General features: G+C 45.1%; 2 protein-coding genes across 4 annotated transcripts; one reads left to right on the forward strand and one right to left on the reverse strand.

Annotated features, from left to right (window-relative positions):
• Positions 1-894: 894 nt before the first annotated feature.
• Positions 895-5576, forward strand: LOC132264236 (uncharacterized). Its single transcript, XM_059764352.1, has 3 exons — positions 895-918; positions 4242-4607; positions 4671-5576. The coding sequence occupies exons 1-3, from the start codon at positions 895-897 to the stop codon at positions 5574-5576; spliced, it is 1296 nt and encodes a 431-aa protein (XP_059620335.1).
• Positions 5577-7199: 1623 nt separating this feature from the next.
• LOC132264156 (ras-specific guanine nucleotide-releasing factor RalGPS1) lies at positions 7200-13950 on the reverse strand. Of its 3 annotated transcripts, none has more exons than XM_059764258.1 (8): positions 13845-13950; positions 11213-11374; positions 10379-10617; positions 9547-10323; positions 9135-9344; positions 8757-8858; positions 7774-8121; positions 7200-7714 (listed from the first exon to the last, which is right to left on the reverse strand). In XM_059764258.1, exons 2-8 carry the CDS (start codon positions 11270-11272, stop codon positions 7468-7470), a joined length of 1983 nt encoding a protein of 660 aa, XP_059620241.1. In that variant the 5' UTR covers positions 11273-11374; positions 13845-13950; the 3' UTR covers positions 7200-7467. The 3 variants fall into 3 exon arrangements, with proteins under 3 accessions (XP_059620241.1, XP_059620240.1, XP_059620242.1); XM_059764257.1 differs by having other exon boundaries at positions 13712-13944; XM_059764259.1 differs by lacking the exon at positions 8757-8858 and having other exon boundaries at positions 13712-13944.
• Positions 13951-15133: the final 1183 nt, after the last annotated feature.

The raw sequence follows: 15133 nt of genomic DNA on the forward strand, positions 1-15133 counted from the left end.
AAAGTAATGGGAAGACACATTAGCTTAATAGTGTCATTATAGTCTGGAAAGAGGAAAAAATTTGAATAATAGAGTCAGTTGAGAAAGAATTAACGCAGTAGTAGCTTAGAAATTTTATGGGTTTTATGCAATACTGATGTTACGAATGTTTCTGCATTTTCCGGACTTATCAATGCATGGCCAAAGAATAATTGTGCAGAAGTCAGTGATGGACAACTTCATTTGGATTTTAACTAACCATAAAGCTATAGTGTAACAAAAATAATTAGTATAGAGGAAATACAGATGTTATGCAGAGTTTCTAGCAAAGTTTTTACATAACAATTAAGTACTTTGTTTTATTTCAAAATACATTTCAATGAGATGCCTTCTGATTTTGCTGCTGATTTTCTCTCTGAATCCTTAATTGAAAATTTTGACAGCAAGACATCTTTTCCCTAAATGCCCAAAACCCTTCCAATTGTTGTGAATATCAAGGATTAGTATTTGAGACATTCGTGAAATAGTTGCAATTGTTCGCCGAAAATACAATATTCCAAAGTGCTCTTGTCAGGCCAACGGATTGGCGCCAAAACTGCTCAAGAAGCTGATGCCGAGTCGCGAGAGTGACGAAAGAGGCGCGTGCAGAGCCGCGAGAGGGAAGTGTAGCAGGTATCGTTTTCACATTTCATCGGCGGCGCGGCGTGGGGCCTTTCCCGCCAAGAGGAGGAGAAGATGCCGGTGGTGGTGGCTGGGGCCCCCATCACCTTGCCACCGCCATGGCCAATGCCACGGAGTCGCGGGCAGGCTATAAAGGCGGACGCCGAGGGCACCTGGACGTCAGATAGTGTGAGTTGTTCGCCTCGCTGAGGAATCAGAGTTCAGTGACAGAGAGTTGATCCTGGTGCGGGCGTCATGAGGTCCCGTTGGAGTCTTGTGGTTAGTGGATTACTCAATTTTCTCCATTTTCCTTCACTTGCCCGCCTCTCGCGAGAGATCAGAGACAGTGCGTGAAAGTTTTTTTCGGCCGCGGGGAGACAATTTTGGGAAATTGTCTCGTGACCGTGATGGAAAAGCCTTGGGGAGACGGTGAGAAAATTGCGCGCTGATGATGAGGTGAAAAAAGAGAAAACGCGGACTTGGGCGCCACTTTCTCACCGAAAAGTGATTCAGAGCAGTTGGCAAATCATGGGATTTTTTCTCACCTCCGCGCGCCATGAGCTTTCGAAGAATCAAGACGCGATCAGCAGCAAAAAGTCTGACCGTCCGCGTGTGAGTGACTTTTTTCCCGCCACCAAACGTGACACCCATAATTCACACAATTAACGAAATTGGAAAACTTGGACGGAAGATCGCGCATCTTCCTGAGAAAGTGAAGGTGTTTTTTCTCTTCCACTCTGAATCCCATTCGCATCCAGTGCAGCGCCAATTAGTCCGATTATCTGCGGCGAAATGCATAAAATTCTTATCTCGTCACTGCACTTTCTTTATTTCTTACTCAACCATTTCTGGATTACGCGCGCCTCGCGGTCTGGAAGCAATGAAACGAGAGAAATTTTCGATGGTGAGCACGATATGGGGCGCTAAGGAATTCAGATTGGCCAAGAAAGCTTGAAGAAACCTTTGGCAACTCTTCCGCGTCTCGTTCTGATTCCCGTTGGGGTGGAAAAGCGTAAAAGTTAGATGCATTTTGAAGAAATATCATTATAAACTCCCTTGTTGACGCTGTCTCTAGGTCATAAGTTCACTATTTTTCTCCTATTTAATCTCGTGACTCGCGAGGCAAATAAGAAACTCTGCGAGTTAACCGAGATGCTGCCGAAACCACAAAGTCAATAATACCAAAAAGACATGACTACAACTCCCTCTCAATCTCACTTTATGACTCTCCTGACATCATCCAATTTTGCGGTTATGGAGTTTCTCTGCAAAACCCACACATCGCGGCGAAAACATCCTAAATGATCGCGACACTTTTCACTCTCGCTTTTAATTGAGCCTCTCTATGTCTTTCTAATCGCGATCTTTCAAGTGATTAGCATACAATGAATGCAGGGATCGAGCTTCTCGCGTCGCCACTGCACGTGAAGATCTGTGAATCGACCTGAGATCGCGCGAATTTCCCCTCAATTTCTTCGCAGCGGCGTCACACTGTGCAAATTGATCTCTCTCTCTCTCTCCTCGCGATCGTCAACATTGCATAACGCGATCGTGGGCCGCAAAAATCGGGGAAATTCAGAAGTGTTGATAAAAGTCGATTGTTTGGGAGGTTTACAAATTGCTTCTTTCTATCACTCACGATCGATTCGCTTTGGCTGTTGGGCGATTTGAATGGACCCTGGAGGCAAAGAGAGCCATATTTCATTGTCAAGATCGCTGATTTATTGACACGATCACTCTCCAGAGCTCATTATCGCGCCGCATTAATGCCTTCTTGAGGTATTTTCGCCAGTTAATGGCGAGTTTCATCAAAAGGAAATTTCTGTGCGGTCGCGGCCTCCCTTCCGCTTTTCACTCTCTGATGGGGCTGGGCCATTACTGATCACTTCAGATACACAAATCACCTGCACGAAAAGCCCCAATCGCACATGATAACACCCGAGCATGGCAAGAAGGCAATAAATTGTGAGGTAATTTCAGTCAAAGTGAAAGAATGCATTGAATGCGAATTGCGTGAGAAAGTTCATGAATCTCTCTCTTTGGGTTGACTCGAGAGATCACCTCGATCACGAGTGCAGGGAAAAATGCCTTTTTTGCCAACTTGTGATCGTGTTATGCAAAAGTTACAGATAAAAATATCGCTTCAATTGGAAATATAAAATGTATTTCATGTTTAACAACTATCTGCATAATTGGCTACCGAAGCCACTGAGGTGGCAAGAAAGATCACTTTGGACGGTGTTTTTAATAAAATACCATTTACAATCTAATTGCAATCATTCATATTGTATTACTTTCTCCTTTAAATCAATTTGCGTAACATTGAATGGTTGAAAATACTCTGCCTTTTCGCGGAAAGACAAATATTTCCTCTACTCATCGTGTGTTTCTCATTTTACATGCCATAGCATTATTACTACAATAATTGCAAATTTCTTCGCTGCATTTATAAAATAGCAATCGGAGGTTTGTTTGTGGTCATAGGGGAGTGACTGTCTTGACGTTAGGCCTTTTGAATTGGATTCACTCTTGCCAGAAGGTATTGCGTAATAACTGTGTTATTAACGCCATCAAATTCGCGCTAAAGAGCCAATGTTTCCTGTGCAATAGCAGCTCGTCCCTCCCCTACGCACACGTGAATTGAAATTAGTCAAAGCACGGTCTTTGCACCGAAGATCATGGATCTTCGTGATCGGTGAGTTACATCCATTGTTTGCTTTGCCGAGTTAGAAAACGCTCAGGGGAGAAAAGTGTCAGTTCCACTTAGCACCTAGGCAGATCAACCGAAGATCATCAATCTTGCCGTAGACAAATCCAATGATCAGGTGACAAATGAGTCGCAAATTGCTTCTCCATCACGATAACTTTCATTCTGGCCAATGTTTGAGCGTCTAGTACTAGGCCAGCGGGTCACTGATTTCCTTTCGCATCAATTAGCTTTTTGTCTCTTGTTTCTTGCGTTTCACTTTCGCGATCCTCGCGAACCACTCTTGCTTTCTCATCTGTCAAATCGGGAGGAATCACGAGAGACGTTTGTCACTAAACTCTTTCACAGAGCCTGCAAAATGGGAGTGCATAGAAAATGCTGTGGCAAAAAAGAAGATCAAGAGTAACTCTGTGATGCAGTAATTAAGCGTGGATTTGAATGCACTCCACAATGAGTGCAACAATAAAATAATGGCTTTTGTAATGGGTTTGGTGAGGAGGTGAGGAGATTAATTGCACGGCAGCGGACGAGGGTTTTATACAAAATAAACACTCTCATTGAGTGACTTTTCATTTCATGCCTGTGCGCGTTCATCGACTCGCGCGAGGCGCGAAAAGAAGATCATTAGACGATCATGAGGTTCGATTATGAGATTGTGAAGTCACTCGTTGCTCGTACGTACAAATTTATTCCGAAGCCCACATTAGTGCCAATTTGGACGTGCAGTCGAACGTGATTGATTTGGAGAGAAGAAAACAAAGGGAGGGTCTTGCATATTTAATCGCTGCAGAAAATACCTTCTCTATGTGACGATCAATATCGCGTGCGATCGCCCATGCAACCAGCGTTCTGCCTACCGCCAGGCGATTACAATTCAAATCTCAACCCTTTACAGATAGTCCTCGGAGTTGCGCTCCACTTCTCCTTGGTGTCCACCAAGGCGGTCCTGGACCAGACGGCCGAGGAATCGCAAGTGAGTTCATCGCAGGTGGTCCAACAGAGAGTGGGCTTTGCTCCGAGCGGCCACGATGACCACCATCATCACTATCACGAGGAGCACGATCCCGGGTACTGGAAAAAGAAGCTGACCTGGAAGGAGGGTTGGAAGAAGATCTGGAAGCCCGCCAAGAAGCAAATCTGGAAGCCGGCGTGGAAGAAGATCTGGAAGCCTATTTGGGTACCCACGCAGCGTCCTGCCTGGAAGGAGATCCAAGTGCCCGCGTGGAAGCAAGTGTGGAAGCCTGTGTGGAAGGAAATCCAGGTGAGAGGACCACTATCCGAGCCTAATAAGTCCTATTTTACCAACGTTCTCGTGTAATTGTAGGTACCGGCTTGGAAGGAAATCCAAGTGCCGGCCTGGAAGCAAATCTGGAAACCAGTGTGGCAGCCCATAAAGGTCCCCGCGTGGAAGGAGATCCAAGTGCCCGACTGGAAGAAGATCTGGGTGCCAGTGTGGAAGGAGATTCAAGTGCCGGCGTGGAAGGAGATCCAGGTGCCGGCATGGAAGCAAATCTGGGTGCCAGAGTGGGTGAAAGTGGGAATTCCGGGTGAGAAATACCTGGGCAAGGATCACGAGGGGTGGGAGTACACTAGTCACGACCTGTGGAAGAAGAAGCTCGTCTGGAAGCCACTGTGGAAGAAGATCTGGAAGCCGGCCAAGAAGCAAATCTGGGTGCCGAGCAAGAAGCTGGTGTGGAAGGAGGACTGGAAGCAGACGTGGCGAACAGAGAAGAAGCAGATCTGGGTGGAGGACAAGAAGCTAGTGTGGAAGGAGGCATGGAAGCAAATCTGGAAACCGTCGAAGAAGCAAATCTGGGTGCCGAGCAAGAAGCTGGAATGGAAGGAGGACTGGAAGCAAGTATGGAAGCCATCTAAGAAGCAAATCTGGGTGCCGGACAAGAAGCTGGAGTGGAAGGAGGCGTGGAAGCAGATCTGGGTGCCGGCTTGGAAGGAGATCTGGGTGCCAGCGTGGAAGAAGATCTGGAAGCCAGTGTGGATCTCAGAGTGGTTCCCCTCGCCAGATCACCACGATCACCACCACCACCAGGAGCACCATGATCACCATGATCAGCATCAGGAACACCACGAGCAAGCGCACGGGTGGGACCGGAAGGATCAGGAATCGAAGGTCGTGTGGAAGAGACACGATCAGCAGCCTCAGGCTACTCCAGTGCCACTCAATCCCATCCTCAGTCCAGTCCAGGCCGCCACGCAGTCGCCCGCGGCCTGATCCCAGCAGTCCCTCAGCCCGTTGCAATGTAAATATTTGTTGTAGAGACGGCGATCCTTGCTAGGTTCTCTTTATATTATTTTGTTTAAGTATTATATACTTGCGTGTGTTAACAGATCAGCTGTAACTTAAGGAAGAAAACGTATTGTACCTTTTAATTATTTGTATCAGCAGCACTGACCAGCTGTCCCTTCTGCTCTAGGAGAAATTGAATCCCGGGCGCGATGCCCGAGGAAGCATGTTGTTACGTCCAAGTTTTGTTGTTTCTTTCTACCAATAAAAGAATTTATACAAAATGACAAACACTCGAGAGAGAAATTCTATGTTGTTTTTCTTCATTCGACTCTTAGGAAAATCTGTCAGCAATCTCATCAATCATTCATGTCGGAAGCACTCCACCAAAAAGCTCGAGTCATTATGCGTGATCTTACGCATGGAAGCGTGCGCGTTACGAAACCGCCAAAACTGCACTTGATATTCGGAAGAGCGCACGTGAGGCCGCCCAAGAAGGGGCAGGAAAGTGCAAAACACGGCAAAACATGCTCTGACTACTCAAATTGCCCTCCGATCGGAAGTGGAGGATCTGTTGAGAGTCCAGACACGCGTCAAGTGCTCTCTTTACACTGTTTGTGAATGGACAAAGAGGAGATTCTGGCCAAGTCTTTCTCCAGAGGCACTATAAAAGGCCTTTTTGGCATGATACCGATCATCAGTGTGGCTTTGACAGTGAATTCAGTGGCACATCAAACTCAATAGTGCATAAGATGAGGATTCAGGTGAATGAATTGTGACCTTTTGGCCGAGAATACAACATCTTAACAGTGGAATTACTTTCAGATCGTATTTCTCTGGTGCCTTCTAGCTATCATTGGACTTTCCACAGCAGCAATCTCAAAGTATGAAAAGTTCATATTTTCAAACATTTAACTCCTTTTTAATACAAATCCAACAAAAATCACGAGATTTCATATAACATTGCCATGAGTTTTCATAACATCTGTTTAATGAAACGCATTGCCTGAAGAAAGCACTGAAAAATTACCTGCAAAACGATCAATCCCAACAATTAGCGATCTCACCTGGCATGATCGCGTCAGGTAAAACAAACATCGAGGGAATTTCCTCGAGACTAATTCAATTGACGCGTGTCTTGATTTATTGGTGAGCGCCTGCCTTTCCTCCAGTCAGTGCATCCGAGTGCACTCGCGGGAAAGTGAATTTGTATTCCAGCCGCGTGCATGAACTCACTTTTACTTTCCACGCCACTCATCAATTATTCACGCACCGCAAACAGTCCGTTTAACCCCTGACCGCGTCTCTGCAGAGTCGTCCATGTGCACGCACGGGAGCCGTGGCGGGAAGGTTTCTGGCGCAAGAAGATCGTCTGGAATGCGCGCTGGGTGAAGACATGGCAACCCAGGAAAGTCTATGTGGCCATCTGGAAGCGAGTCTGGAGTCCGGCAGAGGTCAAGGAATACATCCCGCTGCCCAAACCTCCTCCTGGATGGACTCCTCATCGTCACTAGTCACGAAAGTCGACTTCACTTACCTTAAGAACCCTCGTTAATGCCAAAAAGACTCGTTACAATAAATGCCCTCAATGAAAATGCAGTTTCTTTTCAATTTTATATATCATAATGGTATTTTATTTCTACGTGATTGTAACAATAAATCAACCCAGAAATGTACATAAAAGAAAAAACTCGCAATTGGGAGTATGATAGTGGTTTGTTTTCCATTTAAATAAAGTCATGGATATGCTAGTGATTTCAGTTATTCACCTTCTGTGGAAAAATTATCCGAGATAAAATTCATCAGTCTTCCAGTAGTAGCCATTTAGAGAGACTCTCCTCATTCACAGAGAGATTCATATACAAAATAAATCCCTTCTTCACTCGAACGACATGAGATTCACGGGAAGCTGCTTCTCAGCACTCTGCTGGGCAATCCTCTCCAGAGACTCCAGCCACATCGTCGTGAGTTTCGGGGAACTCGTGCGAAATTTGTAAATTGTACTCGTGCTCACATTCACGAGTTGAAATGTATTCGCTTGCTGGATGTTATCCACTTGCTCAGCCCGCCAGCCATCCAGAGGACACACTTTGCAGGGCTCTCGCTTGAAGTCGCCCCTCTCATTGCTGGAAAGCAATGCAGACAATTAGCTAAAGCGGCGAACAGCCTCACCACGCGCACTCACCCTTTGAAGGACTTTGGTGGGAAGTAAACCAGCGAGTTGGCCCAGATCTGCAGCCAATAGCGCTGCCAAGACGCTACGGCGGGCTTCCGTCCATCTTTCAGCACTGTTTTCCGCCGAACGCATCCCTGAAACTCCAGCGACTCCTGTCCAGCATCACCGTCCAACTCTAAACCACCGAAAACTCCGTCTGAACTTCCTGTCGAGATTGCGTCCGGAAGTGTACGATCCTCCAACACAGAATCGTCCAGCAAATGCCGCGACTGGTGGGACTGAGCCGAAGTGTCCAGAGACTCTGAGCAGGATATTGTCATGGGTGCCACTCCCACCTGACACGTCTTGCTGAAGATGCTGCGGGAAAGAAGAGAAACATCAGAAGAGAGCCTCATCTAATCTCTTCACCATGCCAAACATACACTTCTTTTTCTAATCATCACACGAATATACAACAGAAAGAAGACGACAACATAGAGTCATAATCATGTAATAGTAAAAAAACCCGTAAAGATGCTGATTCGTGTAAAATTCTCGCTGAAATCATCAAAATCGATTATCTAATGCCAAAATCATCTCATAAATCTTCAGTTAGACGAAGAGAAATGGCCATTTTACTGCAACCACCGCCCAAATCCATCACAAATCTTCCGCCTCTCGAAATATCCGCGCACTTTATTACATATTTCCACTGCCAATGGCTTCTGTTATTTATTCCTTTTGGCATCTGCCGCACAAGCACAAACGAATGCAATTAAAGAAAATAAACCCCAACCAAGAAGGAACAACAACATTGTTGAGTATTTTCCACAAATAACACCATATTTCTAAACAATAAATTAAAATTCTGCAAAAGTGACTGTTCACCGGCACACTGAGAATGAATGTTGTGAAAATGCCGAGGAGAGAAAATCAATATTGAAATAGAATGTGGATGATAATGAACAAAGATGCTCCATCAAAACAGTGAAAAGGACGTCAAAGACACTCACCGACACTTGCATCGATTGCTTGGCAGAGTTCTGGTCACAGAAAATGCTGGACAAGCACATATTTGCTGATGAAAATTGCGCGGCAAACTCGTGCTACGACATCTACAAACATTTTTCACATTGTTTTGTCTGTGTGTGTGTGTTTTTTCTCATTGTCCATCTCAGAGGAAATTCACACAGAGAAAAATGATTAAGAATGAAATGAAAGAGACACGAGAAAAACAACAGTGGAGAAAATAATGAGATGGATGTGAGATTTTGGTGGGAAGTTTTTTCCGGTGAAGAAAAATTGCAGGTGAGAAGCAAAAGAAAAAAATATTCGAGGAGCAAAAAACAGTGAATTTCCCCCCAGAACACACCAAATGTAGATTCACTCACTTTGTCCCAAGACTGCGGCTCTTTCGGTGACCGGGAACAAATTTGGATGCCGACGAGGCGGCACTGGAGGATCTCGTGGCAGAAACTGACTTTGCCGGCGAGAGATTGAGCGATGCAATGGCAACAGAATCCACACCAGAACCGTCCTTGGCCGCCGTGGCTGACGATGAACTGGGAACAGAGGAAGAGGGCTCCAGCTTCAAGGATTTCCTGCAAGCAAATGCGAAGTTAGTATTCATCAATTACCCAACAATTATCAGCTGCATTCTGTCTTGCTCTCTAAATTGAACCTAGTCAAGTGAAGGCGTTGTTATTTGATTGAATAATTGATAAACTAATTGACTTGGCAAAGTGCATAAATATTGTGGCAATTAATACGTTATAAATAGAATGCAATTTCTGTGCAACTCACTTGTACTGATCCTCCTCGAAGATGTTCTGGAGCTCCTCGAGGAATCGCACACTCTGCAGGTACTTCTGGACGTTTATCAGGGGCTGAATGTGACCGTAGTCGCTGCCCTGGTAGCTGGCGATCACTCTCAGGATGTTGTTCATCTGTGTTTTCCGCTGCTCTGGCTCGAGGCCGCCGCCGTGATGGGGAAATGCGAGGTCGATGTAGATGAGATCGGTGAGGAAGAGGCCAATGTAGGGGATGCAGGGCACTCGCAGACTCTCCGAGTACTCTCTCAAGTTGGCCCAATTGTTGCGGTCGTTGAAGATATCCGCCAGCCGGTCGAACGTCTGCTTCTCCTTCCGACTCAGGCACGCCCACGTCTTGGCCAAGCGGTAGATGCTGGCACTCTGCAGTGCAGACACAACGGCGAACAGGGAATGCAGATTGTTGAGCTCCAGCAGTTTCTTCGCCACGCGAATGAAGTGGCCCAGCAGTTCCGCCCTCACCTTCGGCGTGGCCCCATTGAGAATCTCCTGCACCGTCCAGAAGCTCGTGTGATTGAAGCGCTTGGTAAAGGCCACAATATTGGGCGTCACCGTGGTCTTGTTCTTCTTCGTCCACGCACAACTCGTGAGCTCATCCGGCTGAATGGCAGCAAAGACAGGGAAGTCCAGCAGTGTGATTTGACTGGCTAAATCATCAGGTGACAGCCGAAGAGCGCTCACGGTTTGCGACTCCAAATCCTGCATTGTTGAATTTGTGGGCAAACTGTTGGACTTCTTCGAGCTGACGAGTCTGCAAAAGTCACTTCAATCAGCGCAAATTCCCAGTGGTCTAACTCTGCACTCACCCGTGATTGATGTAGCCGTAATCGTGCCCTCCGGAAGTGCTCAGAATGCCATTCCCGCTGCCAAGTGAGAGCTTCTTGGCCCTGGGATCGCGCGAGAGCGTGTGGTGATGATGCCTGGAGTGGAAGTGATTCTTCTCCGCCGATCCGCCGATCAGTGGCAGCGCTGGGCCGCTGTGGGATGACAGATCGCTGGGGGGCGACTCATCGCGCGTGCCCCTGTACATCTGCTCCTCAGTCAGCTGCAATGGGCGAGCATGTGAGGCATGAGAGCGTTTAAAAATAGCCACCCACAACCTTGTCGCACTTTTCTGGCATTTTGATGGAATTTTCTTCTGAGCCATTTTATTAACACATCACCACAAAATTGTGTGTATATATTGTGTGAATCATGACCCCAAATTGTGGCCAATTGCACCATATTTTGCCCATTTGCTCACACTGAGATGGTTTGGAATTTCAATCAATTTTCATTTCATTAAGTTTTCCCCTCACTTTCATTCTGGGCCGCAATTGTTAGTTGCGTAAAATCATCCAGGCAAGTGGACATGAGCGCAAAAAAAGCGAGCGAATTATTGAGAAACTCCCAATTTATTTTCCTTGCCTCGCTGTGTGAAATTCTTAAAAAAAATAATCCACACAAAAATCATCAAGAGAGAAATGATATATTTTTCAAAGACTCGCACTTCACCGCAAAATTTAAACAAATAATCTCATCAATTTCATTTTGAAAATCCTCTTGTTTTGATTTATGTGACTTTTATTAGCATTTAACGATGATGCATATTAACTTTTCCCACCAAAAATTCCTACTTGAGCAATAAACAGTTGACATACCTCGGCAAAGTGAAGACTATCGGACGAGAAATCATGCGGAATCTCTGAATATCTCATCATCTTGGCGCCACTAACACTCACTCTTCACCGCATAATCCTGTCACCACAATTTCCTATCGCTCCAGATGACCAAAATCACCCCAGAGTCAGCCAAAAAATGATCTGTAAACAAGAAATATGATTAGAAAATCCCAGTGTAAACAGTCAACTTGAAGGAATGTAGCGCGCACAGCTGCAAGACACACTTTCAATGTCAAAACACCACTGATTCCGATCGATTGACTAGCGCTTTCAGACTCTTCCGTGCCTCCCAAGCATTTTCCCCGGGACAATAGGTTGCCGGGGAAATGCTCTGAGGCATATTTAATTATGCTAATGACATGATATTAATATTCCAAAAGGGGATTTGAAAGTCATAATGCTGATTAATATCTATAGGAAGTGATATGGCATGAGAAGAAGCCTTCTTCCCAAGAATTAGGCGTCTTTTTATACACGTTCCGAAGCCATAGAATATTGTGAAATGATCCATTTTAGGTTAATAGGGTCACAACATCACTTGTGACTATATGAAATCATTCTCTCATCTCTTAAAATCATGATTTTCAGTTCTTTTTCATTACAAAGCACGAAATGTTTAACACGAGAGAATTGTCTCTAAAAACTTCACACTTCTTTTTTGGCCTTCTAAAGAACAAAGTCGCAGAACTTGGACGACAAAGCGATGTTTGTTCGAAATTAGATACGACTTTGGGAATATAAACATGAAAAATGTTGAGTGGAATAGAGAAGAAAAAGGTTTATCAGCATCTGGACTTCTTCACTTTGTATTACGAGTCAGCAGTGGTAATCTGATTAAACAGTTAATCTGCAAAATGGACAATCAGCAACATCATTCGCATCAATTTTGTCCAATGGACGAAAAAAGTGTAGCAGAAAACCTTCTGTTGCCGCTCAACGGAGAGAATGCGCCAAAGAGAGGTGGTGAAAAATGATTTTGGCGATTGAGATTGGGAATTTCCGGGCTCGACAGTTCATCACTCAGTCAGCAGCGCGGCTCCACATGTGGCCAGAGTGAGATATTGACTCCCCCGATAAGATCCGCCCCCTCGCGTCCCGCCATTGACGCGTGCACGCCGCGATCGGATTTATGTGCTTATTTACTCCATCGGCGGATTTATGAATGGACTGCCATTTGCGACAGAGCGAAAATGACCAATACAGCTCGTGTTCATGCGGAAATGGGCGAATGTTTAGGTGATTTTCTCGAAGCAATTAAATTTAATTAATTGTTTCCCCATCGCAGCTTTTGCCTCAATTGACTCAACGAGAAAATTCAATCCATTCCGACGGTTTGGTGCGAGTTTAATTGGCCAAATAAATCCAGAAATACCATCGAGATTTTAATTGATCAGGATGTTAAGTATAATACCAGTGAGAATTTGTGAACAAGACATTATTCAAGTCCACACCACATGTTGTTCTCCTCCCAAAACATTGTGCTGAATTCAAGAAAGAGAGACAAGTTCTAAGGCGCTGAGACAATTCGCACTTCCTGTCCTTTGTTCCGTTCCTCTGGAGAGTTTTCTTTGTGCAAAAAGCGCTCAAGAAATTACCCTATTGTCTCATTTTGCATTTCCTTGAACTCATTCCACTCCGCACCGATTTTTCCGCGTGTGTGCGACAATTTTCCCTACTGATGTTTTACACCTAATTTTAGAAAACCGACCAAGCCGTAGATTTCCCTTTGAGTGGCACATTTTTTTCTCCCCCTCACACACAATATAACACCTTTCCGCACACACGCGGACACTTCAAAGAATACAAATAAACAAGAAAATTGCATGTCTCTCTTGTTATTTTTCTGCACACAGAGTCTCGTGAGGCAAATCCGCCTCTTAAATGTAAAACTCCAGTAAGATCAGAGGTAAAACATCAGTGCAATTGTGATTGAAGTGCGAGAAGCCGAGAAATGTAATTAGAGAACAATTATTATCAGCATTAGTATGACCATTGGCCGTTCATTTTCTCTCCACATTAGAATATAAATCAATACAACGAATCAGTAAACTCTCGAGATAGTTTGCTTTTGCATGAGATGTGCGCTCGCACGACTCGTGTTCTATTTTCCACAAAATCAACTGCAACTCGACTGTCCACTTTGTCTTGCTTGTCTTATTCTTTTCTCCGCTTAATTATTATGTAATTGTCAGCTAATTTATGCTGATCACTCGCACATTTTGCCGTCTGTCCAGCCTCACACAACAAACTGGAAATTGCTCCCAGAGACCCGCTCTCGCGTGGGCGGTTTTCCACCTCAAGGATCGCCCAGACTCCGCCCAGGACTCGCTGAGAAACCGTCTCGCCTCCTCAGACGCAATACTCAATCGATAATTTCTCGAATATTCACATCCTTCGCCTTCAGCACACATAATATAATCTACGTCGTGGCTCAGTTACGCAGATATTCTACATCTACATGTAAATAAATAAACTGACCGTAACGCAAAACAATGGCCCTTCGAAAATTTTCCGTCGCCTCCCGGGGCGCCTGGGGCGGATTCCCTCGCCGACGGACGCCTCTTGGCTGCCACTCACACTGTTTGGACACTCGGCACTCCTTTTCTCTCACTTTTCCACCCGCATTGCCGCAGAGACAGTGGGAAAATCAATTAAACTGCACACATGCCGAGCACTTCGATCGCACTGACAATTCCCAATGGCGAGAGCGAGTTGCCAGATGGAACTTTCCAATTGGCCGCTGTTCAGCGCACGCTTCCAACTGGAAAGGGAGGGGAAGATTGAAACTGATTGGAAGTAACGACAAATTCTCATAAGAATATAAGAAGATTACTAAAGTAGAAAAAGAATAATGTAGAGGGTTGTTTTGCACGTTTTGCACTATTATTTGATTCAATCTGGAAATTTCACAAGCTCTACGTCACAATTTTTGTATGAGTAAGATTAGTACGGATTTTGATTTTGACACGAAAATAAAATTCTTGCAATCACTGAGGTTGAAAAATTTTTCTAACTAATATCAGCCCTTTGAGATGAATTTATAAAAGCTTAGGTGAAGGAAAATTGTTTCCCAATATTATTTATTGTTCCGGAATAAATGATGGGTTCTTTCCTGACTCAACAGTTTTATTGCCGCTTATTACTTTATTAATCGATTTTATTAGAATGGAAGGGAATCATAAAAGCCCTAAAAACCTCTAACACTGAACCGACCTCTGAAACGCATTTCCAGCATATTTCTGATAAGTAGAGTTGAAAAATTACAATCATTCCGACGCAATTAATTTACTGAAACCACGCTACTATGAAAGGGCTGATGAATTAATTTAATTACTGCTATATTAGGGCTTCATTTATTTCAATACATTACATAGCTTCCGCTCATAATTCAATCACAGTCGGAGGGTGGACTTTTCAGCGTTTGCTGGATTTTCTGGGCGATGTGCCTGCCCCCAGGTGAGTTAATCAAGAGGCCACAGGGGGCCCGGGAGGTTACCCCAAAAATGATGCCATAAATAGACACGAGCCAAAATTGCGTCCATGCAGCTCCTGTTGCTGCCACGAGGCCTCGGCGGGGGAGTATCGATCCCGGCCTCTAATCCTGTTTTGATTGGGAGCTCATTTCTATTTATATAACATAAAATACAGAAGCTGCCGCTCCTCCGCGGTCGCACAGGCGCCAGGACGTCTCCGTCGTCTGCTGGCTATTGTCTGTCCTTCTCCCACCCTCGTCGCCTGCTGGCGCTGTCTCGCTCTGCAGGATGCTGGTGGGGATGCTGAGCGAGAGTCTGGTCTCAATGGGCACGAGATCTCAGTCTCACATAACTCGTCTCCGCTTTAATGGCCACCTGTTACATTCGCGTGTGACTTGGTGGAAAAAAGGTCCTGCAGAGGACTCCG

This window comes from Phlebotomus argentipes, unplaced genomic scaffold, assembly GCF_947086385.1.
Source record: "Phlebotomus argentipes unplaced genomic scaffold, Phlebotomus argentipes genome assembly contig_32, whole genome shotgun sequence".
Classification (NCBI taxonomy): Eukaryota; Metazoa; Arthropoda; class Insecta; order Diptera; family Psychodidae; genus Phlebotomus; species Phlebotomus argentipes.